Below are 24,515 nucleotides of genomic sequence, written 5' to 3'. Positions count from 1 at the left end.
ACGGCTCCAACGCGAGCGGCTGCCGAGTTTCAGGCGGGAGGGCGAACTCTATGGTAGCTGGTTGCGGGTGGGGCCGTTCTATCCTTCCGGGGTCGCTCTATGGTGCGGTGGCTGCCGGAAGTTGCCGGAGGGGGGAGGAGGGGCTGTGGGCAAGATGGCGGCGTGGGGAGGCGTGAGGCGCTTGTGGCGGCGGTGCTGCTGCCAGGTACCGGGGGCGCGGGACGGGCCGCAGCGACAGGGCGCGCGCACCCGAGCGATGCTCTGATCTGCCCCCAGGGCTTCTGCGCTCCCCTGACCCGAGCCCTCGGCTGCTCCTTCGCCGGGTCCCGGACTGGAACAGCCGCCGCCCTTTGCGCGCTGCCGGACACGAGCCAGGGCCCGCGCGTGGGTGTCCGCAGCCCGTGCTGGGGTTACAGCCCTGGGGCTGGAGCCCGCTTGGCTCCCGGCTCAGCTGCTCGTACCCGCAGCTGGGCTCCGGCTCCTCGGCTGGCGCCCTGGGTGCCGCAGTAGCTGGGCCAAGAACTGAGCGGCCACAGCCGGTGTAGTGTGAAAAACTGCTCCGGGTCCCTCTTTGCGACTTAGGGTGTAGGGAGCATGCTCAGTAACTGCTGCTGAAGCCACTGCCCTTCACCCTGCCCTGACTTGGCATCAGATTCCCCGGACTGCTTTTTATAGGGGCTAAAAGGGGGCAGATCAGAGGGGGATGGTCTGAGTCTGAGCAGTGGGTGGAAATTCACTAGTCAGGGGGTTCGAGCAGCTGGAGGCAGGTTTAGGATAGGGGCTGAAAGGCAAAATCAGGGACAGGAATATGAGCTGGGGTTAAACCCAGGGGTGAGGCACTGCCAGAAGGCAAAACTGGGGCAGAGGGGGTGACGGTTACCCCGGTGGACTGAGACACCAGTGTTTGCAAAAATGGGAGGGGCAGAGGGGCTTTTTCATTTCGCCTTCCACAGGACAGTGCCTCTTAGAATGGGCTTCCCAGGGCTGGGTTCTTAATGGCATGGGCATTCCAAGGCCTCGTCACCACAGCTCCTCTCTGTCTGATGTAACCTGCTGAGGTGCTGAGGGAGACTTGATTTTGTGAAATATTTTACATATACCCCCTCAGAAACAAAGAATCCCTTATCAGTTTATGAGACTGCATAAAGTCTCATAGCAGTTCACAAATTTGTCTTATTTGCTGCTGGAATTCCCTGAATTACTCTGAGCGCTTCATCATTTACCTTTGTTGTTGTGATATTTAATTTATATTTTAATAACAAATACTTACTGAAAATATGTTTAAGTAAGTACTTGCTAGTAGTTTTAGCAATGACATCTGTGTTTCTAGTATTGCATTTGCTATGTTTTATTAGCACAGTAAGTGAAGCTGCAAAATAAATGTTTAAATGACCTCACTTTTTTAAGAGGTAATTGATACTTATGTACACCAGGCAGGGTCGTTTGAAAGCTGAAGACTTATGCTTCTATCCAACAACACTGTCAAGTTTTAGCAAATTAGGACAAGTCAGCAAATAAGAACAACTTTACGTATCACTAACTGTTAGTAGTTTCAATTTGCTACCCCTGTTCCAATAACAGATTAGGTCAGATAGCAGCAGTTTAATATCAGTAACTGCTACTAGTAGCAAATTACATCAGATAGCAGTTTTTCACACTACACTCATTTGCAGCGTGTCAGGCCTAGAGAGCTGCACGTAGCCCATCTCCTTGAGGGGTTGGGTAGCACCTGGGAGCCCTGTTCCTGGACCAGGATCCCAGCCTGACAGGGCTGTACAAAGGCAGAGCAAATAGGCTGCCCTGCCTCCAAGAGTTGACAGTCTTGGGACTTTCCCCTATTTTTACGTTTAATTCTAAGTTAAAGTCTGAGACCTTGATTGTGCTTAGTTAATATTGCTGAGTAGCTGGCTGTGCTATGGAAGCCCTACTTGAATTTCTCAGGTTCTGCCCTTTGGCTAATTGTGTTTGACTTCCATGTCCATGCAGATGATTCCTCTGGATTCACTCAGGAATTTGTAGCTAGCATGACAATCATGGGAACGTCTGATCTACTCATGTCACTGGCCGCATCTGGGCTGGAGTTGAGAGTTATAGCTTTGGATATAAAAAAGGTGTCCTTAACTTGGGTTAGCAGCTTGAGTTCAACCCAAGGCTCTCCTATAGGCTTTAACCTAAGCTACAGAGGAGTTGAAATTAGAGTTGCTGTGTCTTCTATGCTCTTTTAATCCAAGTTAAGAATACACTTTTGTGGGGGGGTGGGGAGTAGGGTAGATATACTCTTTATCCAAGACTATTGATTTAGGGCTGTATCTATCCCAGTGGAGCAAAGGACCTGTTTCAGTGGTCCAGCCTTGTAGAGTATCTATCAGGGTCCATCACAGATTGCTTTCTGGAAGTGTACTCTCTCTAAAAGACAACTTTAGCTATGAATTGGTTGGATTTTGTAATCTATGAATCTATTTTTCATGGCCATTGATACAGTGGCCCCCAAAAGCCATCTCCCAGTTGTGCCCTGGCATGGTTACTGTGGCTTACAGATTACTTGGTAGGTGAAGCAAAGAGATGTGGGAAGTGTCTTGCTGATCCTAACTGAGGAAATGAATTTTGAAATCTTATGATGTGGAAGTGAAAGTGACAAAGATTTGGGACTAGGCTACTTGAGGGACTGCTGTTTTCCCTGTGTAATTTCTGCTACAATTGAGGTCAGAGGAGGTGCTTGAGCTCTCTCAAGTTTGAGAGTAAATTACCAGTTGGGGTTCCCCATTAAGTCCCTCTACTTTGGAATTTGTTTTCTTCCTCAGTCTGCCCCAGTCTGGACCTGTTAACATTCCAAGCTCCAAGGTTTGCTTTCTTCCTGAAGTGCTTATTGGGGAAGGACAAAGTTGAGGCTCTTTTGGATGACTGTTGTTAGGAGAGGACCAGTTTTCTTTTAGCCAGGAGGGTCAGCCTGTATATGGAATTTGAATTAAATTGTGCTGCAGTTTGTTAGAGTGTCTGTAGCCTTGTCGGATGGCCAGCTTTTGAAAGAAATTAAAAATATTTGATTTATATTGTAGAATAAATGGAACTATTACAAAACTTATATTTTAATATGTGCTGAATGCCCCTCCCACTACATATATTCACCAATTTACCTTACAGTCCAACTTTTAACACATTTTCAGATTACCGTTAATTTTATTGAGCAGAATCACATGACTCTGTACTGTCCCTGTACATATTAATAGCACAGTGCAAGAAAGGAAGAAGTGTGCCAGAACAATGCTTTACGCATTTAAATAATGTTAAAAAGGCTACAATGTTTAGTAACACAAAGGAGCATAACTCCTCATACTGAAGATTTAAAAACAAAGCTTGATGAAACAGTAGATCACTTTAAACACTGAATCAATTACAAATGTTTGTGTCCAGAATGAAGTTTTAAAAACATAAATTGCAAAAAATGGAAAGTAAGAATATAAATCTGCCATTCAGTCAATTAAAAGGGATAAATGATGCACCAAGGTATAAACTTAATACCTGTTGTGAACTTGAGATGCCCACTCTTATTTTGAGGAGGAGAGGAAAGGACATTAATTATCAAACATCTTCTCTTCTCATTCATTTTATATAGACAATCAGCTTTCTCATTAATTTTAACATATTCTGCTACTTACTCTAATATTCTGTAGTTATGAAAGTTAGTGTGATGTTATATTCACCATGTGCTATTATAAGCGTGTGTATGTATATATATTTACATACAAACACCTATATTAAGATTGCAGAGTCAGAAGTTTAAAAATGTTGGAATTAAGGTTGCCCATACAATCTTAATTTGGCCCCCTTGTGTATATGCATTCTAATAGTCTTTAGTCACATTATCACAATTTTTTCTGCAGGACCCCTGCCTCATTCAGTGCCATGGGGTCCTGCAGAAAAAATTGTGATGATGTAACTAAAGGCTATTCAATATATCTTTTATACTCATTCAGTGTGCAGTCCCATTCAATATTTCTGCATGCCATTCATGCGCTTTTCTGGGGTGCTTATCACAATAGTACCTGAGTGCTTCACAAACGTTAATGAACTTATCTTCACAAAACCGAATACTCATACTTCACTAGACTGAAATAAGACAAACCCCACTGTTTGTTCAAAGCTTTACACAAATAATGATTAAATATATATGTGTACACACTTATTTCTCCCTTTATAGAGCCTCAGAGGATGTGCAAATTTCTTAAAACAACCCAGTAAACTCTGTACTCGGCCAAACATGAATACAATTGAACTTTAGCACCTTGCTCTGGGCTGTTTTCATGCCACCACTTCATGGAATGACCTCCCTATTTTTTGCCAAGTTACTACATTCTCCTTAACCACATCCCTCTTAAAAATTCAATTTTTTCATCATTTCCAGAAAACATTATAATATATAAATATAGTAATATATTGTAAGCTAGGGAGGTGGCATTATCCCTATTGTAGGACAGGTGATGAATTAAGACATAGAGAAGTTGCAGCCAAAATTGTCAGGTGTTCACTAAAATCAGGAGACTTGATTTCTTAGAGTAGTTAGCATTGCAGCTCTAATTGACTTTGTGAGTGCTCAGCTCTTCTGCAAATCTGACTCCATGAGTCTCAAGTTGGGAACTTTGAAATAAGGGACACAATTTGCAGCCACCTGTGAATGTGTTGGTTTAAGTGACTTGTCAGCGTTACATAAGAACTCCATGGCAGAAGCTGAAATATAGTTCAGTTCTCCAAGATGATATTCAACTGCTTAAACCTCAAAACCCTCCTTTCTCTTCCTTACAGTCCTTCCTCATTCACTACACACTTCCTAACTTCTGCAGCAAATGAGATGGGTCCTGCAGACGACAGCTTCATTCACTGCACAATCCTGATTCATTCCCTGAACACAATTTAGTGTGGGGTGAATGAGTTAGGGGTCTTGTGGGAAAAATAGCATGTGATCATGTAATTACAGACAAGATGCACAAGGGGATACGTTACAGTTGCATGGAAAACCTTAACTCTAGCATGTCCTCCCTTTTGAGTGCTTGACTTTGGAACATTAACTTTCTTTTAAAATAGATTTTTGCGTATTATTCCTATTTCAAAACAAAACAGAAAAACCAGAACCATATTGACCTAGCTTGTATCAATAGTAGGGTTGGAACTTTTAGATACATAGCACAGGTCTCTACCATTTGAGCTAATGAAGTAACTGGTGGCAGTAGCAGGCTTTTCTCCTGTGTGGATCATCCACTAGAGGGAGATGACACTTGCCAGTGGATTTCACAGCTGTTTGCTAGGCAGCAGTGGAGTATTTAGACTCAGGAATCCTGGATTCTGTTCCAGATTCTGGAAGTGAGTGTGCTTTTGCTGTTACAGATTCTTCTTTCCCTGCCTGTCCTATGCTGCTCCTGTGAAGCCTGTCTCTGTGCCTCCCCTTCTCCCCCTGAATTCCAGTAAGACATCATCCTTTTCCTCCTGGGTGCTAGCAGGGGGACCATTGAGAGTATAGATGAGAGAGTCTACTTGCTCTGAGTTCCACTGTCCAACATCTGGGTGCTGAGAGCAACAATGGCTGGACAAGTCCTGCTCAGCCCCTGGATCCCTGGACTGGAACAGGCTCAGTCACTCTGGGGATGTTGCCTGCTCAGTCTGGTTGCCCCAAAGGAGCTATGCGGGGTGGAGAGTGCTCACTAGAGATAGAATCTTACTTGATAATTTACCTGCTAAATGCTAATACATCTCTACTGAGCATGTGCAAACTCTGATTTTTCAGAGACACATGAAGTGGCCAAATTTGGGTGAACTGTCCTAGGGGCAGAGTTAGCAAGTCTGCTAAATTACATGAAAGCAAAACTATAAAGACTGTAATTGTACTGTGAAATACTGTACGTATTGCTATATCCTGCATTCAGAAATGGAATGACATCACATGCTGGAGTCCGTTATTGTGCTAATAAAATTAGTAACCTTCAATTTTTGTATTGAGTTCTAACTCACAGGTATTCTTATAATTATGACTTTGTATCATTGGTAATCAGTTAGTTTCTTCCTCAGTCCTCTTATTTGCTGGTGATTATGTATGTAGGCATATATAGTAGGTAATGAGTTCTTATATTTTTGTATTCATGTAATGGTAAGGTATTGACAAGTAAAGTAACTGTTAACCCAAAAAATTTTCCTGTATGAGCTAGTCAGATTTGCATTTCCAACACACAAACTTTAATGTGGAATTTCTGCACAGATTAAAGGTAATTCCCATATTACTTTAGTTCTGAATCCTTCTAGAAAGATACCATACAAATTAATTAAACTAGTCATTTTTTGATGTGTTCAACGGGGGCAACATTCACTATAAAGCCTAGGTGTAAATGGACTTTGTTTAGGAATCAAAGTGATGTTTATTCAGGCCTATGCACTGGAATAGCAGCTGCTGCCTTTTTATACCCATAATGCAGCCATTCCAAACAACTTGGTCTACTCTCCCTTCTGTGCCATCATCTTTGGAGCAAGAACAAAACTCCTCTAACCAGTATGTGTCTCATTGCTCTGCACCAACACTGTGCATGGGTTTCAAGGTACTATAGAGCCTTTCTTCAAAAAGATGCATTTAATCCTTCATATACTAAGTTCTTCATTGTACCTCCAGACTTACATTTATATATTTATTAGTCTAGAAAACAATAACTAGCTTTTAACAAATCTACATTAAGCTGATAACCTTTAATTTGAAAGACACCAGCTGATGATTTAACTTATTTTCACAGGGACCGGGGAATTTTCCTGTAAATTACTCAAGCAAAGATACGCCAAAGCAGTATCGTTTTCTTCTGTGAGTATAACATTTAACACTTAAGTCTGAAAAACCCTGAGCTCTTAATTTGTAATCGTGTTAAATGTGGTGTTTCCTCCCATCTAGAAACAAGGACTTGTTGTGGGTTCAGTTCTCAGGATTCCACACTGATTTACACCATCATAAGGACAATTCTTTGGTATGTGACTAAGTAGACCCTCTACTTATTATATACATTCTCAGTAACAAAAGCAAATACACAAACTCAGACTTATTTCAGCATAGGTGAGTATTTTTTAATCATGCAAAATCCCATTAGGAGAAGAATATTTATAATATGAGTTGGATTATTACTCATTGAGGTCTCCTTTTCAATGACGTCCTAGGGTTACAATCTGCATTTAGAATAGAAATGTAGTATTCTTGTGGAAAATCCTTTCATTTTAAAATACGTATGGTACACACTTTAAAAGGAGAAATTTTAATTCCCATTTTACTTAAATATTTTCTTATGTTTCTTCTTATCCTGGTGGAGGGAGTCCCGTGTATTTCTCATCAGCTACAGAGAGAATTGCTGACAGTGCAGGGTCTGAGAAGGCGACTCTTCTCCAGTACCAAAAAAAAGTAGTATTAGATTGGTTTTAAGGAAAAATCTGCAACTCTTCAGAAGTTTCTGAGCTCTACTCTTAACTTCAACTATTGCAAGCCTTACTACTTTTTTTTCCCCGAGTCATCTTGAAGAGCCCTCACCCTCCTGATCAAGAACTTTTACCATAATAGCTTCTGAATGCTCAAAATGTAGAGGCCTGGTCTACGCTAGAAAATTAAGTTGGTTTAACTGTGTCACTCAGGGGTGTAGTTACGTGTACTCAGCATAATTAAGTCAACCTAACCCCCAGGGTAGACAGCTTCCACTGGTCTTCCACAGACCTAAGTACTGCCTCTTGGGGAGGTGGATTACCTCTACCTATAGGAGAATCTAGGCCAATGGGCTTTGCTGTAGTGTTTTAAGTGTAGTTATACCCTAAGTCATGCACAGCTCTGCCGTCCTTTTCAGAATTGATAATAGCGGCTAATTAGCCACAGGTTGACAAAACTATGCATAAAGTACAATTAGGTTGAACTGCCTACAGTATTTTCCCCCATATGGGATAGTAGGGTGTACAAGATAAATGTGTATTGTATTAGTTAGCTAAGGGTAGTGTAGAGCTATCACCTAACTTGTCTTTTTCTTACAAAATGTAGGTATCCATTTCAGATGAACCGGACACATTATACAGGAAATTATCGGTTTTAGTTAAAGGCCATGATAAAACTGTGTTGGACAGTTACGAATATTTTGCAGTGCTTGCTGCTAAAGAACTTGGCATCTCCATTGAAAAAGTGTAAGTATAGGTGACTTGGTCTCAGCTGCTACTTGTAAAACACTACCCCTTATGGCATCCATAGTTGTAGATTTTTGAGGTATGGAATTTACTTTCTCTGAGTGTTTCAGAAGTGGAAGATGTCCAGTGATGGCATTTTTAAACTAATTTGAAGCCATTGGGATATTTCCCTGACAAGCTGTTTTAATTATTTTCCTTGTCAGCAGTAGGATACAATAATAGTTCAAGGACCATACAGCCAATAGCAACAGCTGTTACACACTCAGCACTATGTTAAACAGCAAAACATTGATAGAAAAGGGAATCTTGCCCAGGGTTGTAGGTATTTTTTTAAAATACCATTTCAAACTTCCTGTAAGGACAGCATCATTGACAGTACAAGCATCCCCCTAGGTATCATTAGAACCTAGCTGAATTTATTGGTCCTGTCCTCCTCCCCCCCCCCCCCCGGGGTCTTTTAATAGCTATTAAGACAAAATGTGGCTGCAATACCGAAATACACTGGTACTTTTCACACTGCCTCATTCACTTGTGCAAATGTCAACTAAAGCAGGGATCCTGGCATTAAGTCCTGGTGGGTTGTTATGTGGATACTGAAAACATTAGTTGATCTAAAAGGGGTATGAATGTGATTTAAAATATGAAATAATGTGTTTAAATGATTGTGCACGTTAGACATGAACCTCCCAGGAAGATAGAACGATTCACCCTTCTGAAGTCAATACACATTTTCAAGAAGCACAGAGTTCAGTATGAAATGAGGACACATTATAGATGCTTGGAGGTGAGTAAGTGTATTTGCGGGAAGGAGAGAACTCAAATAGAACTTCACATATAGAAAATGCAGTTTTGTCAAGCATTTAATGTTTGACACTCACTAAAATTCCTGAAAAATGCGTGTACTGATTTTACATTTAACCCCAGCATGCAGAATTTCCTAATCCTGTCTCAGTGGATACTAAAGAGAATACTTGTTATACTGGATGCACTTCATGCAGCTTATATTAAAATAATACTACTGAAAAGTATGGTTCTGAGCGCACCATTTTCCATATTGTATCTTTTATATTAATTAAAAAATTAGAACAAAATGGCAGATTAACCACCTCACAGTTGCCTTTAAAAATAACTACCTTCCTCTTAAAAACAAAAATAACTGGCCACCACCCATGTTGTGTGTCTGTTGAGGGGAGGAGATTGTCAATATTGGTACTGTGCCTAGCATAGTAGGGCCCTGACCTAGTTTAGGATGCTAGGATGTTATATAATACCCAGGAGCGGCCTTTCTAAATATAGGCTGCACTAATCAAACTACAGGTTAATCCCAGGAGGCTCTCTACGTAAACAAAGGTGTATGTGTTTCTACAGTTGCAGAATACAGGTTAGGCAAACCCCTAGTCTGGGAGTACCTTCTGCTAACTGTATGAGTGTGAGAGTGCAAAGATGATGCTAATTCTTTGCCTGTTGTGAAGGGAATGTTGAACCTCTGTGCTCTAGCTTCTCTAACTCTGAGGAAATTTTCCCATCAGTGTATGCCTATATCATTATACAGTGATATGCTAATAGCAGAAAATATGGCTACTTTTATTTTTAAAACACTTTCTGTGTTGTTTTAGTTAAAACATTTAACTGGCAGTACAGCTGATGTCTATTTGGAATACATCCAAAGAAATTTACCTGAAGGGGTTGCCATGGAAATAAAAAAGGTATAATTGAATTGCTTTCTTGAATTTCTAATAGGAGCTGTGGGATGAGTCTAGTTTTAAGATTAATCAGATGACAAATGATATCTGCTGGGACTAATAGCAAGTGTAATTTCTGGAATGTGCAGGGGAGGAATGTGCAGAGACTCTGGGCTGGGGAGAATGGGAGTTCTCTAGGGAGCAAGGGATCCAAACAGTGGAAAGCACAAGATGAAGAAGGGATGGAAGCTGAACTATTCTTAAAATGGCTTCTGCCACTTGGTGGCCTTTCATGTACCTGAATAGGTATTTGTAATTTGATTTGGGTAAATATGTATTCAGCAAAATAATGTATTCTAAATGAGGGAATTGTCACATCTAAGGTGCAGATTGGTAGGTGTAATTGTTTGCTTTGTTTTTAGACCAAATTAGAGAAACTACCAGAACATATTCAGAAGCCAGTTTGGGACAAGTTACCTTCAGTAGAAGAAACTGCAAGCACGTCATGAATTCTTCATGTACTAAAGCTCTTCCACATCTGTTAGCAATGGAAGCTCATCCTGTGCCTGTTAACATTTTAAACACAGCATCTTCTCACAGGAGTTACCCTCTATCCAACCTCAAACCCTGTCTTAATTTTACAAACAATACTTAGAAATTATGTTGAGACGGGTCATTTGCTACGCTAATTATCAGTGTGTGGATCCCAGCTCCAGGCAATTAGCAGAAAGACTGGACTGCTGTGAAAATGTTTTGTCTCTGTTTTTCTTTTTTCAAAGTCCTATGTGGCCAAAACTTGATAAATTTACATGAACAGATCATGATGTACAGTAATGGTTTATTTGTGCATAAACACCACAGGACTTGTGAATTTACTGTCACTGAGGTTGCTATTTGAAGCACATATCTCAGAGTTCTTAGGTGACATATTAAATTTTATTTAAAATATTTTTTGCTGGGGAGTCTCCTGAAAAAGGTTACATTTCTCTTCTCTTGTTATACTTGGCAATTTGATAGTAAAAGCACATTGAGGAGAACTTTCAGGACTTGTTTTAGTATTCACCAGTCAGCTGAGCAGCTGGGGCACTTACAGGCCAGGTCAGTTTCTGCTGGGAGGCAAAATCAGTAACAGACTGGATATTTTCTAGTGAAACTTTTATGCTGTATACCCTTTGAACAGTGTTGTCAAACACGACACAGGAAATCTCAGATCAGACACCAGCACTGTTATCAAGCAGCAACTGTGCATCAAGAAAGGACCCTAGAGAGACTATGGCAAAGAGCAAACTCTCTAGCTACTTGCCAGGTCCCCCAAAATACCTGTATCACAAAACTGAATACAGTATTTCTCCCAGAATTACACTGCTTGTACAGTAAGGGCTTGTCTACACTGCAGCAGTGCTTCGGAGAGACGTTGCCCCTGGTGATGAGCTTCTCCAGACACGGTACTTACTCCATGTCTGAGGTGGTAGCTATGTTGACAGGAGATGCTCTCCCATCAACATAGTGCTGTCTACAGCGGGAGTTCGGTTGGTATAACTGCATCACTCGGACATGGATTTTCCATGCCTCTGAGCACCACAATTATACTGACATAAGTCTGTAGTGTAGACCAAGCCTAAGAAAAAGGACTTGTAAAATTATCTTTAATAGTGTCAAATGATGACACATGTTATAATGGTATTAACTTGGTCTCAACACAAGTATATTAATCACAGGTGTAAAAGGTTTTTTTCTATGGGGGCTGTGAAAATGAGGCTCTTACACTACAGCCTAGTCAGTTCTAAGTGGAAGCTTATCCTTTTCCTCCCTTTTCTTCTGTGAAGATTGAGAGGGCTTCCTGAAGAAGTGGGTGAATGATTAGCACAGTAGCCTACGATGCAGGCTTGGTTTAATTCCCTTCTCTTCCACAGCCAGAGAGAGCTGGTAAATAACTTACTCTGCACTTCAGCAGGAATGGAGCTGAGACCTGGATTGTTGGGGTGCAGCAACAAAAGGAGCCACAAGAACTGCTGTGGAGTGTGTGGTGGCAAAGGGACGGGGGTGACTATCATCAGAGCTGTGCTTTAAAAACAAAATAATTTAAGTGGGAAGGAGGATGACTTTTAGACCCCTACAGTCACTAGAGTGCAGTGTACACACTCTCCTTTATGAGTGGGCTCCTTTCAGTCACAACCCACTGTGTGCTGGGGAAAAGGAGAACCTTACTCAATTGTATGGTGGGGAAAGCTCTGATCTCATTGGCCATTGTGTGGGAGAGGAAAGTAATGTAACTTTCAGGGCATAGTCTTTTTTCTTCTCTATATGTGACCTCTTAAAAAGAGCTGTCAGACAGGAAGAGCCCAATAACTGTAGCCCTCAATAACTGTAGCTCTATGTTCCTTCCATTCCTAGCTGACTGATGGGAAACACGGATTCCAATTTGAAGGTGCACACAGTTATTTCAACCCCTACCACTCTGCTAAATACAGGCAACCGGCTCTGAGGGGAGGGAGATAGGTCTCTCTAGTTGGTGGAAGTTCTGCTGTAGCAGCTCTTAGTAGAAAAATAAAAAGAGCCAAGATGGTGTGTTGCAAAGCTGGAGGGAAATCAAACAAATTTAAATCTGTGTGTCAATAAAGCTTACTGTGCCAGCCACAGAGCTTCTTTTACTGAATGGCCTGATTTTGCTAGCTACGCAGGATATTCACATCGAACTCATTATCAACAAATCTGTTTGAAAAATAATATGGTTCTTCTGTCATCTGTTCAGCAGTCAGGAATACATCTAGAATAAAAGTGGGATCTTTTAATCTCTTAACTAAAACCAAGCAAACACTAAGTCTTCAGGACACAAAAATAAATACATGAAAAAGAAGAAATTACTGATATTTTATCTACCTAACGTAAGTACAAAGGACTTTTGGAAGAGGTGGAGTAAATCTACTGCAATTAGATTCTCTAGGCCAGGGATCAGCCAGCACATCCCTCTGCCCATGCTGCTTCCCACAGCCCCCATTGGCCTGGAACAGCAAACTGCAGCCAGTGGGAGCTGTGATTGGCTGAACCTACGGATGCTGCAGGTAAACAAACCGTCCCAGCCTGTCAGTGGATTTCCCTGATGGGCCGTGTGCCAAAGGTTGCTGATCCCTGCTCTAGGCAGTGGTTCTCAAACTTTGGGCCAGTCCTCCCACTTTTTCTGGGGAGATACAATTGTTTTACAGAATCTAAACTTTCATTTAAAAATAGTTCTAGCCCTTCTTGTTGGGAAGGGAACCTGAATGGAAATAGATGTAGAAATTAGTATAATAGAATATATAGTCTTTTCAATAAGGTGAATGAATGTGCTAGAGGCAAAGCTGGTAGCCTACAGTTAAGGTAGCCAGCCACTTTCCATTGTAAGACCCTGTTTTCAGTTCCAGCTGGAGAAGGGAGAGCTAGATTAGACGAGAAGCCATTTGGGAGGGTGAGGGACCAGGATTGGAAGCAAGCAGGAGAGAGAGACTGGACTGTAAGGAGACAGACTGAGATTAAAAGCTTGAGGAGTGGAGAATGGTTGGAGGTACAGACTAGATCAAGCTTGGGGAGAAACAGACAGACCCTAGCTTCTATCAAAATGTATATGCACAAGATTGTTTGTGCAACCTTAATTTGGCTATCTTAATTCTGGCATTTCCTAACTTTTGAGTGTTTGATTTTGTACCCTTCATGTTTTTACTGTAATTTTTGTGTGTGTGTAATATAAAGAGAAAAGAAGTGCCCCTACCATATCAGAGGCAACTAAAGGAAATCTCACGAGCAAAATCTCTTTATTTCCATTTCTAAACAGATCGGGTGCAATTTCATTCTAGCAGGAGTACAGAACTAGAAGTAGACCATTGGACTCTCAAACAATTTGACAGCAATCTTATCTCGCTTTCAACTAAAGCTAGTTAGGAATTTTCTGGTGAAAAATTCATTTTCCACAGAATTGAAATGTTCTTTTGGAAAATCATTCCCAGCTCCACAGCTCCCCCACGCCCCTGCAAACCGTAAGGTGGATCCCCCCCAAAGCTGGGGCTCCAAGAGCTTCAAGGCTCTCTGGCTTAGAGGCAGCCCATCAGTTGAGTTGCCATGGAGCTGGGCCTGCCAGGCAAACTGTCTTGGAGCAAGGGCTTCCAGGATCCTGAAGTCCTCAGCAGCCCAGAGATACCCATTCCCTATACCTGAAAAGGTCAAAACAAAATGTTATTTTGACTTTTTTTTTTATATAAACAGTTTCATAATTCCCATTCTGCCAGAAATTTAGAAATTTCAATTGTGTGTTCCGTTTTGGACCTTTAAAAAAAAACAAAAAAAAAACGTCCTGCAGAATGGGAATTCCTGTTTCTGGCCAGCGCTACACTTTTAACGTTTAAACATCGAACCTTTTTATATCTTTAAAACAAGTTTTGTAACTTAAGGAAAATAAGTTTGTGCAGAGAAGGGCAAGAACACTCTCCTAAAAAAGAAACAAGAAATCAAACCTAAAAAAACAAAAGTCAATTTAGTACGGCAGAAATGTTCAATCAACAGAAAAATTCCTCATGATTCAGAAAGAAGAGGTTCTTTGAGTGACTGCTCATGTGGATTCCAATAGATGTGTGCGCACACCACATGCACAATCGTCGGAAGGTTTTTCCCCTAGTGGTGGCCATCGGGTCAGCTGTGGAATGGCACCTTCATGGCGGTGTATATAGGTTGCAGCTGACCTGCTGCCTGCTCAGTTCCTTCTTACAGCCAGTAACGGTCAATGGAGCAGCTCAGTCTGTTGCATTTGCAAGTGGCTACCTAGTAGTTCCCTTTTCTTACTTGTAAATAGTTTAGCTGAGTTGTAGTCACAGTAATTGTATAGTAGTTTATAGTTAGTTAAGCTTACTTTGGGCAGCTCCCCCCGTAGTTTTCCCCAGGCACCAGGGCATGCCTTGGTCACAGGCGTGTGAGAAGTATGTGAAACCTATGCCCAGAGGCAATCTGCATGCTGCTTGTCTTAAGTGCCTAGGAGAAGGTCATCAGACAAGTGCTCAGTTTGCAGGAGCTTTAGACCCAGGACTAAAAGAGAGCAGGACTATCATTTAAAGCTCCTCCTGATGGAGTCGGCCCTCTGCCAGCACCGGAAACAGCACTGGCATCATCGGTGTGGGATGCACCAGCACTGAGGAAGGACTCCTCCAAGGAGCATCAGCACCACTCCCCGGCTCATAAGGCCAGCTGTAGCTGGCGGCACCACTCACAGACCCAGTGCCACATAAGAAAAACAAGGCGGACACGGATTGTTCCCCCGTTAAGAAGCTGTGAGGGGATTCCAGCGGGGTGCATCCCATCGCAGGGCCTCAAGACCCAGCACTGTTGACTCTGGCCCCGACCAGAGGTCTGCCGAGCCGGTGGTCTCCCTGACTTGGGACCGCCACACCCGACCCAGTCTCTAGGGAACCAGAATGTCGGGAAGACCTGGTCCCATGGGCCTCCTCCTCCCTGGACAAGACGGTGGCAGGCACCACCACTATCATCCTATCGGCGGTGGCCACTAAGGGACACCAAGACCTTCTTAGGAGGGTGGCCCTAAACCTAAGCCTCCAGGTGGAGGTGGTCACAGAGGAGTCAGACCCAATGGTGGACATCCTTGCCCCGGAGGGTCCATCTAAGGTGGCCTTGCCCCAGATAAAAATGATCCAGAACACTACTAAGGTGCTCTGGCAGATCCCGGCCTCTATATCACCCACCACTAAAGGGGTAGAGAGATGTTATTTTGTGCTGCAGAAAGAGTATGAACACCTTTTCACCCACTCCCCACTGAGGACTCTAGTGGTTGATGCGGCAAATCACAAGGAGCTGCTGGGGCAGCCAGGTCCCTCTCCAAAGTCACTGGACGCTAAGAAGTTGGACCTTTTCGGCCAACTCCAGCTTCAAGTGGCCAACTAGCAAGAGGTATTCAGTCGCTATGCTTTCGATTCCTGGAGTGCATTAGCAAAGTTTCAGGAGTTGCTGCCGGCTGACTTGTGCAAGGAGTTTAATGAGCTTCTAGAGGAGGGCAGGGTGGTCTCAAGAACCTCCCTCCAGGCTGTGTTACATGCGGCAGACTCAGTGGCTCGGACTATGGCCACCGCCATCACAATGAGACGCAGCGCGTGGCTGCAGGTGTTGGATATACCACCGGAGGTTCAGAACACAATTCAGGACCTGCCCTTTGACCATAAGGGGTTGTTTGCCCAAAATACAGACTCTCGCTTGCACAGTCTGAAGGACGCGTGGGTGACGCTAAAGTCTTTGGGGATCCACACCCCTGTACCCCAAAGAAAGCCATTTAAGCCTCAGCCCCTGTCCCACTTCTAGTCTGGGCCCCCAAGACTAGACTTATCCAGGAGAGGGGCAGGAATAATAGGAGGCGCCCGCCAGTCCTCCTCAGGACAAGGCCAGGGTTCTTTGAAACAGCCCTCGGGCCTGAAGCCAAACTTTTGAAGATGCACCCGAGGACAGAGCACCAGTACCGAGCTCAGATCTTTACCCCTCTTTGTGAATCGACTGTCCCACTTCTACCGTGCTTGGTCCCAGATCACATCAGATCACTGGGTTCTGAGCACGGTGGACATGGCATATTCTATCCAATTCTGTTCCCTTCCACCCCTCTTCCCCCCTCACGAACAACAACTTCTGCAGGAGGTGCAATCGCTCCTTGCTCTAGGGGCAACAGAGGAGGTTCCTCAGGAGTTCAGGGGTTCTACTCCCGCTATTTCCTCATCCCCAAGGCCAAGGGTGGGCTCTTGCCTATCCTGGATCTGGGAGACTGCAACACATTCATAAAGAAAGTGAAGTTTTGCATGCTCTCCCTGGCCTCCATCATTCCTTTCCTGGATCTGGAGGACTGGTACACTGCCCTCAACTTGAAAGATGTGTACTTTCATATCTCCATTACCCTGGCTCACAGTTTCTTCGCTTCGTGGTCAGCGGCCAGCACTACCAGTTCAGGGTGCTCTCATTTGGGCTCTCGGCGGCTCTCCAGATATTCATGAAGTGTATGGCAGTCATGGCAGCCTTTCTCCGCAAACGTCAGGTACAAGTTTTCCCGTACCTGGATGACTGGCTCATCAAGGCCAAGTTGCAAGCACAGGCTGCAGAGCAGGTGTGTCTGGCTCAGGCCACCTTCCTCAGGATGGTAGGCCTCATATTGAAAGTACCTAAATCCACACTAGCCCCAACACAGAGAACAGAATTCATAGGAGCTCTCTTGGACTCCATGCAAGCCAGGGCGTTCCTGCCTGAGCTGTGCTTCCAAGCACTCAGGGACATCGAGAACCTTCGCCGATTACCCACGGCGATTACCAGAAATTGCATGAAACTGCTGGGGCAGACGGTGGCTTGTACATATGTGGTCTAGTATGCCAGATTGCGCCTTTGGCCTCTCCAGGTGTGGTTGGCACAGGTGCACAGGCCCAGCAGATTAGTTACCCTCCAACCTCGCATTCTCGAGTCTCTCCACTGGTGGCTGCAGTCAAACCCCAACCTACGCTATCGCTGGTCACGGACACCTCAGCGCTCGGGGAACACATCCGGACAATATCAGAATCCAAGGCCTATGGTCCCACCCAGAACTATTGCTGCATATCAATGTAAGGGAGCTGAGGGCGGTTCGTCTGGCATGCCAAGAGTTCAAGGCTCACCTTCAGGATGCATGTGTGTCGGTGCGGAAGGACAACATCACAGCAATGTTCTATATAAACAAACATGGTGGTGCTTGCTCCTCTCCCCTGTGCCAGGAAGCCGTTGGACTGTGGGACTTCTGCATCACCCACTTCGGGAGTGCAAAACGAGCTAGCTGACCGCCTTAGCTGCTTGTTTCACAGTCAAGAATGGTCCCTCAGGGTGGACATCGTGCTCTCGACTTTCCAGAGGTGGGGCTTTCCTCACATAGACGTGTTTGCGACATGGAGCAACAGGAAGTGCCAGCGGTTCTTCTTTCTGAACTACAGCCCAGGCTCCATCACTGACAGCTTTCATGGATGAGTCACCTGCTGTACGCATTCCCATCCTTCCCTCTCATACACAAAGTCCTCCTCAAGGCTTGCTGGGACAGGGATTCCTTGATCCTCATAGCGCCAGCGTGGCCCCGCCACACTGGTTCATCACACTGTTGAACCTCTCAGTGGACAGAGCAGTAACCCTTCCCATGTGCCTGGCCCTCATCACACAGGACCACGGCCGTCTACAACACCCCAGCCTGGAGTCCCTCCACCTCACGGCGTGGAAACTGCATGGCTGAAACCTCTTAAGCTTCATTGTTCAGACCCAGTGAAGGATGTCCTGCTGGGAAGTAGGAAACCCTCCACTCGTGCCACATACCTGACAAAGTGGAAGCGGTTTTCCATCTGGTCCCTGCAGATGGGCAGCCTTCCACAGCAAGCATCAATTCCCCTTGTTTTGGACTACCTACTGTACCTAAAGCAGCAGGGGTTGGAAATATCATCTATCAAAGTACACCTGGCTGCCATTTCAGCATTCAACCCAGGGGCAGCAGGAAGGTCAATGTTTGGAAATCCCATGGTGGGCTTGGTTTCTCAAGGGCTTGGACAGGCTTTATCCCCAGGTGTGACAGCCCACTCCCCAGTGGAACCTCAACCTGGTCCTGTCCATGCTCATGAGACCCCATCCTTTCGAGCCCACGGCAACCTGCCCTCTGTCCTACCTTTCCTGGGAAGTGGCTTTTCTGGTGGCCATAACCTCAGCCAGAAGGGTATCCAAGCTCACAGCGCTGACTTCCGGGCCCCCCCCATAAGGTCTTTTATAAAGACAAGGTGCAGCTACGCCCTCACCCTGCATTTCTACCAAAGGCAGTATCCCAGTTTCACGTGAACCACCACATATTTTTACCTGTGTTCTTCCCTAAGCCACATGCCAGTAACAGAGAGCGAATGCTCCATTCCCTGGACGTCAAGCGTGCCCTAGCCTTCTACATTGAGCGCACAAAGCCATTTCGTAAGTCATCACAGCTCTTTATTGCAATTGCAGATCACCTGACAATTTGCAATCCAAAACTGCAGTGTCACAGATGAATAAGACTTCCATCCAAAGAAGTCTAATCTTTTTTTGTCCTTGTTATGGAAGATATACTTAGAGTAGTATTGCTTATTCTGCTCATTTACTACATCCACCACCAGAGAATTAAGTGGGGGATGGGAGAACTAAAACTCTGAGACCTGAGGGGGTGAGAGGGGAGGAGAATGGAACGATAATATTTCCTATCTATCCATTTTCAAATTGGTGGAACAGTAGCAGGTGTTTGCTAAAGAGTCTGCTGGGTCCTGGAGCACCTCATTAATGGATAAGACAACTCCAGTGGGTGTTGCCGATTGCAAAATGTCCAGCACTTTGTGTTGAGAATCTTTGACCTCTTCGAGCAGTATTCGGAAAGCGTCCGTGACTCTCTTTATAATGTCCTGGAATTGCTGGAAATTGTTGACTGTGGACAGCAGTGGAGGCATGACCACCTCATCTGGAGACAAAGGGTTTGGGGGTGGCCTCATTATCAGCCCTAACTTCCTGCTCCTCAAATGCCTCATCATTCAGGTGGGTTGGTTGGGGAGAGGACTGTAGAACTCTCACCTCTTGATATGACAGAGCTGGTGGTCTGGCAAATTGCTGCCAACAGGCAGCCCAGGGATCCCAGTAGGGCCATTGAAGGGCCATACGGGAGATGGAGTGGCATCCAAGATTGGTCCCACCACCCTTGTTGTGCACAGGGATCTTCCCTATAAGCATCAAAAAAAGAGAGAGTGAGTTCCTATACAGAAGTCTCTTTCATACTGTTCAATATCCTCCAACAGGAAAGCAACAGCAGAAAAAGAGAATCCTATTGTACTGGAGAAAGACTCCAATCTTCAGATTATCATCACAGTACTGAGAGGTGCTTGGTAGTCGAAGCAGATGGTACCATTGAAATGGAGCATACCAAAGTAGGTGCTGAAGGTGTCTAGCACTTCAGTTTGCATGGCACTGAGGGTCTCAACTGGGGAGGTCCTCAAGGCAGAGTTCTGCTCAGTGGTAGTGGTCGGAGAAGTGTTTATTTTTGCCCTCTTTCTCTCTTGTAGACAATACCAGGGTCCTTTTGGAGCCATGTTTTCCCTTACAGGCCCGGCACTTTCCAGTGGTACCAAAGGCGGAATTTTTCACCGCGATGGTACCAAGCGGAGAGGTTGAGGCTTCTGACACCATGGACTTAGCCAGGGATCAGGGCCTTTTGGGAGCTGGCTCCTTATGATAAGAGTCTGAGCTCCTCTTCCTTGGAGCCTTCCCTGAGGCCTCCATAGTCTTCCCCTTCTTAGAGAGTACCTATGCTAAGGCTGAAGGGGTGCTGGATCTCCCCAGAAACAGATGTACATGGCCAGTCTCCTGCCTGATTCTGAAGCAAGCTGAAAGGAATGCTCCATCAATAGCAGCCTCAATTTCATCTCCTGGTTCCTCCTTGCTCTGGATTTGAGGGCCAGGCAGAAGTTGCACTTCCAGGAAATACGTGACTCTCCCAGGCAGCAGACACTCTGGGAGTGGCTGTCGCTTACTGGGATAGCCTCCCAACAAGAGAGGCAACATCTGAAGCCTGGAAGAGCTGGGCATGCCCCACTAGGAAAATAAGTTTCCCAGAAAAAAGAGGGACAGAAACAAAACAAATCCTCTCATAACTCAGCTCTACGAATGCTAAGCTGTACAAGAGAATAGCTGAGACAAAACCAGCCAGAAACATTACAGCTCCATCTCAGGCTGAGGTAGCTGAGAAGGAACTGAGTGGGTCACAGATGCAGCCCTAGGTGTCCTCAGTGCGTGACACAAGGGTCCATAGGATGTACGTGCGAGCCAAGTGGACACTGGTAATGGAAAATCTCTGATCAAGGGCTGGAGATGCACATGTGCACCTGAAGTGGAACACCCACAGGGACACTATTTGAAGAACATTAGTTACTCCTAAAGAGAAGACAAGTATCTTTAAAATTTAATTTCCATACAGCTTAGGTTTAATTCATTAGTCTAATTTAATCCTGAATTGACTTCACTGGAGTTAGAGATAAACTTGGCACATTAATGTAAAATCTATGTCACAGGGTGCTGACCTATCCATTTCATTTAACCAGATGGAAGGTCCAATCTTGCCATCCTATAATTTATAAAAATCTTCAGTAAAGCTTTAACTTTCCAGATGGCATTCATCAGAATTAGTGGATGATCTCGGACAAATAAGACATTGCAACCTAAATATTAATATTAACATTACAACCTAAATATTAATATTATCACTAATTCATTACAATTTTAAAACTAAACATCCTTTCCGTGATTTTTAGCAACCTTAAAACAGGAAATGGGACTAGAGTTAACAAAAAAAGTAAAACCTAACAGCTGTTTCAGTCAGTTCATTTATGAAAGTAAACTCATTAGTAGGAAATTGGATGATACTTCTTCCCACTTTGGTATTTTTTTCCAATTGATAGGCAACTTTTCATCTAACTTGGTATTTATGTAAGAAATACCATATGCGGCAGATGGAATGATTAGGCAAAAGACTGTGCATTTCAGTCAGCTGTTTCCCCAAAAAATGCTCACTACGCTATTCCCTAATGTAAAACATGCCAAAACTCAGATTAGATGTTTGCTATTTATCTCCCACACAGATGCCTTGCAATGTGACAATGGTAACTTGGCAAATATTTGTACCAGCATTTCTGAACACCTTTTGGACTGATGGAAAGTCTTCAAATCATACTGTAAACTATAGTACCCAGGTGTTGGTAACTGCAGGTTTGAAGGAAAAAATACATATTTTATATCATTTATATCACTCCTTTCATCACAAACAGCATGACAAAATAGCACCCATGTTATTCCACAATATACACAGAAATTTGAGGCCAAATTCTGCTCTGTTACACCTACGAAATTCCACTGACTGTCATGGAGTTCCACAGGCATAGCTGAGAGCATAATTTAGCAGAATATTATGCAACATGAACATAATACATTAAGCAAAAAATAGCCACTAGTTTCTCCATGTGCATTTTCAGTAAGGATTGTTATTGCAAAGTTTTCATACATTACGAAGTCTAATACCTACGCATTATTTTGTAATGTGAGAGTCAATGTTATAGTCACCCGTCTCACAGATACCAAGGTTGAAATCCTGGCTGCATGGAAATCAATGGAAGAAATACTACTGACAATAGAGCCAGTATTTCACAAACAGATGTAAGGATCAATGAGTACTAATGAAAGCCACAGACTTGACAGCTCTGGTGCCTGAAGCTCTCTATCCACAGTACGGTCAATTAAAGGAAAAATTTCCTGTACTTCATCACTAGTGTACCTGTATCTCAACCCTCACCTGCCTCTTGCTGCAGGTAGCTCCAGCCAGGCCTTTTCCTCTGGCTGCTATAGAGGACTTCTTTAGTCCCCTCTAGATACCTTGTAGGATCCTCAAAGATCTCCTTGTTTCCCAGCTGCTCTGCCAGGGAACTAAAGAGTCTCTATTTGTGCAGAGCAGCTGACACTGACCACCTACCCCTCTGAGTCTCTCCCTCAATTCTACAGGGTCAGGGAACTCAGGCTACCAGTGTCAGGAGACAGACCAAATAAGTACGAGTCAGGGAACAGACGTTTCCCTCCCTCCTAACAAATGTACCCCCACCATGACAAACAGGCTTAAGTTATTTGTTGGGGGGTGGGGAGGAGAGCAGTTCTTTAGCAACCAAGTGATTTAAAATTCCTATCAATACAAGTGTTTAAAAATTGAGAACGGTATCTGGAGACTTAAAACTCAGATTTCACCAATCTAATTTGGAAGTAGTAAATAAAAAGTCACACCAATTTTTGGAGAGACACAGCAAAAGGCTAATTTAGTTTTAAAACACTTTGCTGTTTCTAGTGCACCAACTGGAGACAGGACTCACAGGGCCAGAATTTTAAATACCTTAACCAGTGAGTCACCATTATTTCATAATTTTTTGAAACTTTCATCATCTTCATGCAGCTCAATTCCATTATCTTCACCGAAACCTAGTAAAGGGTTGTCAGAAGTAGGCTGCCCCGTAACACGGATTCACATGAAATGGCTTTCAGAAAGGATATATATTTGATTGTTGGTCCGTCAGATGAGGAGTTAAATGAAAATAATTAATACTAGTGTATCAGAGTATTAAGTGATATACAAGTAAGAACTGCACGTACGTTTACCCCTTCTTTTCCAAACCAATATGTTCTGCCTAGTTCCATTTGTAAGATATATTATGAGGTGGCTGATCATTCATCTTTCTGTTGAACATCCAGGCATATATCAGCCTTGATATATTAGTACAGATTACAAATCCTCTATATCAGGGGTCGGCAACCTTTCAGAAGTGGTGTGCCGAGTCTTCATTTATTCGCTCTAATTTAAGGTTTCACATGCCAGTAATACATTTTAACGTTTTTAGAAGGTCTCTTTTTATAAGTCTATAATATATAACTAAACTATTGTTGTACGTAAAGTAATAAGGTTTTTAAAATATTTAAGAAGCTTCATTTAAAATTAAATTAAAATGCAGGGCCCCCCGGACCAGTGGCCAGGACCCGAGCAGTGTGAGTGCCACTGAAAATCAGCTTCCATGCCAGCTTTGGCACGCATACCATAGGTTACCTACCCCTGCTCTATACGCCTACAGCCAACAGAGGACATAAATAGGCATATAAACAAACCTATTATATGCTCTTTCCACTAATATTGATCTGCTTTCTCCAGAACTAAGAAAGACTACGCTACAGATATCACATGCACAGTAAAAGCCTCAGGGATCATCATACAAGAGTTCTGGTTCTTATAAATAACTTAGTTTATTAAATCAAGTAAAAAAAAATATTCAGTAAGAGGGCTGAAAGCAGATTCCCTAATGCAAATTTTCCCCACTTACATTGTTTTTCAGAGTACAGTATTTCTGTGCAGGAAAGGGAGGGGGAGAAAAAAAAAAGACAATGCAGCATTAAGAGAATTTTATTTTTGCTTCCTTAAAAACTCTTATTTTTAACTCTTACTTACACTTACTGACTCCGTGCTCACCTTGCTAGGTGTATTTAAAAGTAATATTCTTTGATAGAATAATAAATTGAAGAATAAAAAAATGCAACTTCTAAAAATCAGAAGAAAAACTATCCAACTAATATCATATAATATTACTTGACAGTATACAATCAACATTTGATATCTGTGTGACAGCTGTCCCTACCACATCAGATTTTGTGTTAGTTTCTTCTTTGAAACTTTTTATTAATTACGCACTAATTACTCTCAAACTTTTAGATATTAGAAAAGCAAGCTCTTGCTAATTTGAAATAATGAAAACTATGAACAGCATTTTAATAAGTGCTATTAAAAATAAGGTGTTTTTTCCCAAGCCGCTACAAAAAAAAATTAAAAAAAAATCTAGCGTCTCACCTTTCTATACAGAAGTAGTTCATAATCCCTGCCCTACAAAAGGGTGACCTCATTACTGAATGAGTTTATCGCAACCAGTGCGGAGAGTTCTTTAGGATACTTATAATTTTGACTAGATGCTCCTTCAAACGGTGATGGTCCATCTGCTGAGAAATTAGAGATAAGAAGCAGAAAGATTAGTTTTGCTGCCAAAAAATCTGCCATGACAAACTTTT

At 43.3% G+C, this 24,515-nt stretch overlaps 2 protein-coding genes across 27 annotated transcripts in view; one reads left to right on the top strand and one right to left on the bottom strand.

The window, feature by feature from the left end:
- The first annotated feature begins 37 nt into the window (after nucleotides 1-37).
- Nucleotides 38-10,808, top strand: MRPS10 (mitochondrial ribosomal protein S10). Of its 3 annotated transcripts, none has more exons than XM_043543738.1 (8): nucleotides 140-199; nucleotides 6,456-6,578; nucleotides 6,768-6,832; nucleotides 6,920-6,992; nucleotides 8,039-8,178; nucleotides 8,854-8,962; nucleotides 9,795-9,884; nucleotides 10,283-10,808. In XM_043543738.1, the coding sequence occupies exons 1-8, from the start codon at nucleotides 155-157 to the stop codon at nucleotides 10,367-10,369; spliced, it is 732 nt and encodes a 243-aa protein (XP_043399673.1). In that variant the 5' UTR covers nucleotides 140-154; the 3' UTR covers nucleotides 10,370-10,808. The 3 variants fall into 3 exon arrangements, with proteins under 3 accessions (XP_037751709.1, XP_043399673.1, XP_007058099.3); XM_007058037.4 differs by lacking the exon at nucleotides 140-199 and adding an exon at nucleotides 499-6,251 and having other exon boundaries at nucleotides 6,459-6,578; nucleotides 10,283-10,679; XM_037895781.2 differs by lacking the exon at nucleotides 6,456-6,578 and having other exon boundaries at nucleotides 38-205.
- Nucleotides 7,065-24,515, bottom strand: part of LOC119565840 (protein diaphanous-like) — a 30,859-nt gene continuing 13,408 nt past the window's right edge. For 6 of the 24 annotated variants that reach the window (XM_043543742.1, XM_043543739.1, XM_043543740.1 and 3 more), the window contains 3 exons: nucleotides 24,401-24,446; nucleotides 22,962-22,978; nucleotides 7,065-7,420 (listed from right to left, as the gene is read on the bottom strand). In XM_043543742.1, coding sequence (XP_043399677.1) covers nucleotides 7,349-7,420; nucleotides 22,962-22,978; nucleotides 24,401-24,446 — 135 coding nt within the window. In that variant the 3' untranslated portion in view covers nucleotides 7,065-7,348. Of the gene's footprint in view, nucleotides 21,633-22,961; nucleotides 22,979-23,689; nucleotides 23,804-23,843; nucleotides 24,447-24,515 lie in introns of those variants that run through there. The other 18 variants (XR_006289860.1, XR_005224877.2, XR_006289858.1 and 15 more) reach the window with 11 other exon arrangements.

Source organism: Chelonia mydas, chromosome 3 (assembly GCF_015237465.2).
Source record: "Chelonia mydas isolate rCheMyd1 chromosome 3, rCheMyd1.pri.v2, whole genome shotgun sequence".
Classification (NCBI taxonomy): domain Eukaryota; kingdom Metazoa; phylum Chordata; order Testudines; family Cheloniidae; genus Chelonia; species Chelonia mydas.
This window is presented reverse-complemented; position numbering and strand designations above follow the sequence as displayed.